Raw genomic sequence first — 653 nt, 5'->3', positions numbered from 1 at the left:
CACCAATGCGGATCGAGGGCGCTCATTAGCACCCTTCTGAACGCTAAAATGACAAATGGGACACCCTACGGTCTCGTAGACTTAACAGACACGCCATTGTAAGTCCGTAAAACCACAAGTGCACATGAAGTGTTCCATTTGAGACAGGGCCTCAGACTCACACACACACACTCACACACTCTCACAGACACACACACTCACTTTCACACTCACACACACACACACACACACAGACAGAGTTTTGTGTGTGTGGTGTAAGATGCCGTGTGCAGGTAAATGCTCTTTAATGGCCCAGAGAGTGTTGGTTTATTAATGAGGATGTCAGTATTCATTCTGTGGTGTGTGTGTGTGTTTGTAGGACAATGGTGATGAGGACTCTGTGAAGAGCATCCTGACGGCTCCAGAGAACCGGATCCTGGTGAAGCGGATGTTGATCAAATGCGCTGATATCTCGAACCCCTGCAGGCCGCTGGAGCTGTGCATCGAGTGGGCCGGACGCATCTCAGAGGAGTATTTCGCACAGGTGTGTGTGTGTGTGTGTGTGAGTGTGTGACTCTGTGTGTGTGTGTGAGTGTGTGACTCTGTGTGTGTGTGTGTGTGAGTGTGTGACTCTGTGTGTGTGTGTGTGTGAGTGTGTGACTCTGTTTGAGTGT

General features: G+C 49.8%; 1 protein-coding gene across 1 annotated transcript in view; it reads left to right on the top strand.

The window, feature by feature from the left end:
- Positions 1-653, top strand: part of LOC107727395 (high affinity cAMP-specific and IBMX-insensitive 3',5'-cyclic phosphodiesterase 8B-like) — a 22,252-nt gene that overhangs the window by 20,109 nt on the left and 1,490 nt on the right. The window contains exon 8 of the mRNA XM_016537256.1: positions 359-523. Coding sequence (XP_016392742.1) covers positions 359-523 — 165 coding nt within the window. The remainder of the gene's footprint in view (positions 1-358; positions 524-653) is intronic.

Source organism: Sinocyclocheilus rhinocerous, unplaced genomic scaffold (assembly GCF_001515625.1).
Source record: "Sinocyclocheilus rhinocerous isolate Xijiao unplaced genomic scaffold, SAMN03320098_v1.1 scaffold4111, whole genome shotgun sequence".
Taxonomy (NCBI): Eukaryota; Metazoa; Chordata; class Actinopteri; order Cypriniformes; family Cyprinidae; genus Sinocyclocheilus; species Sinocyclocheilus rhinocerous.
This window is presented reverse-complemented; position numbering and strand designations above follow the sequence as displayed.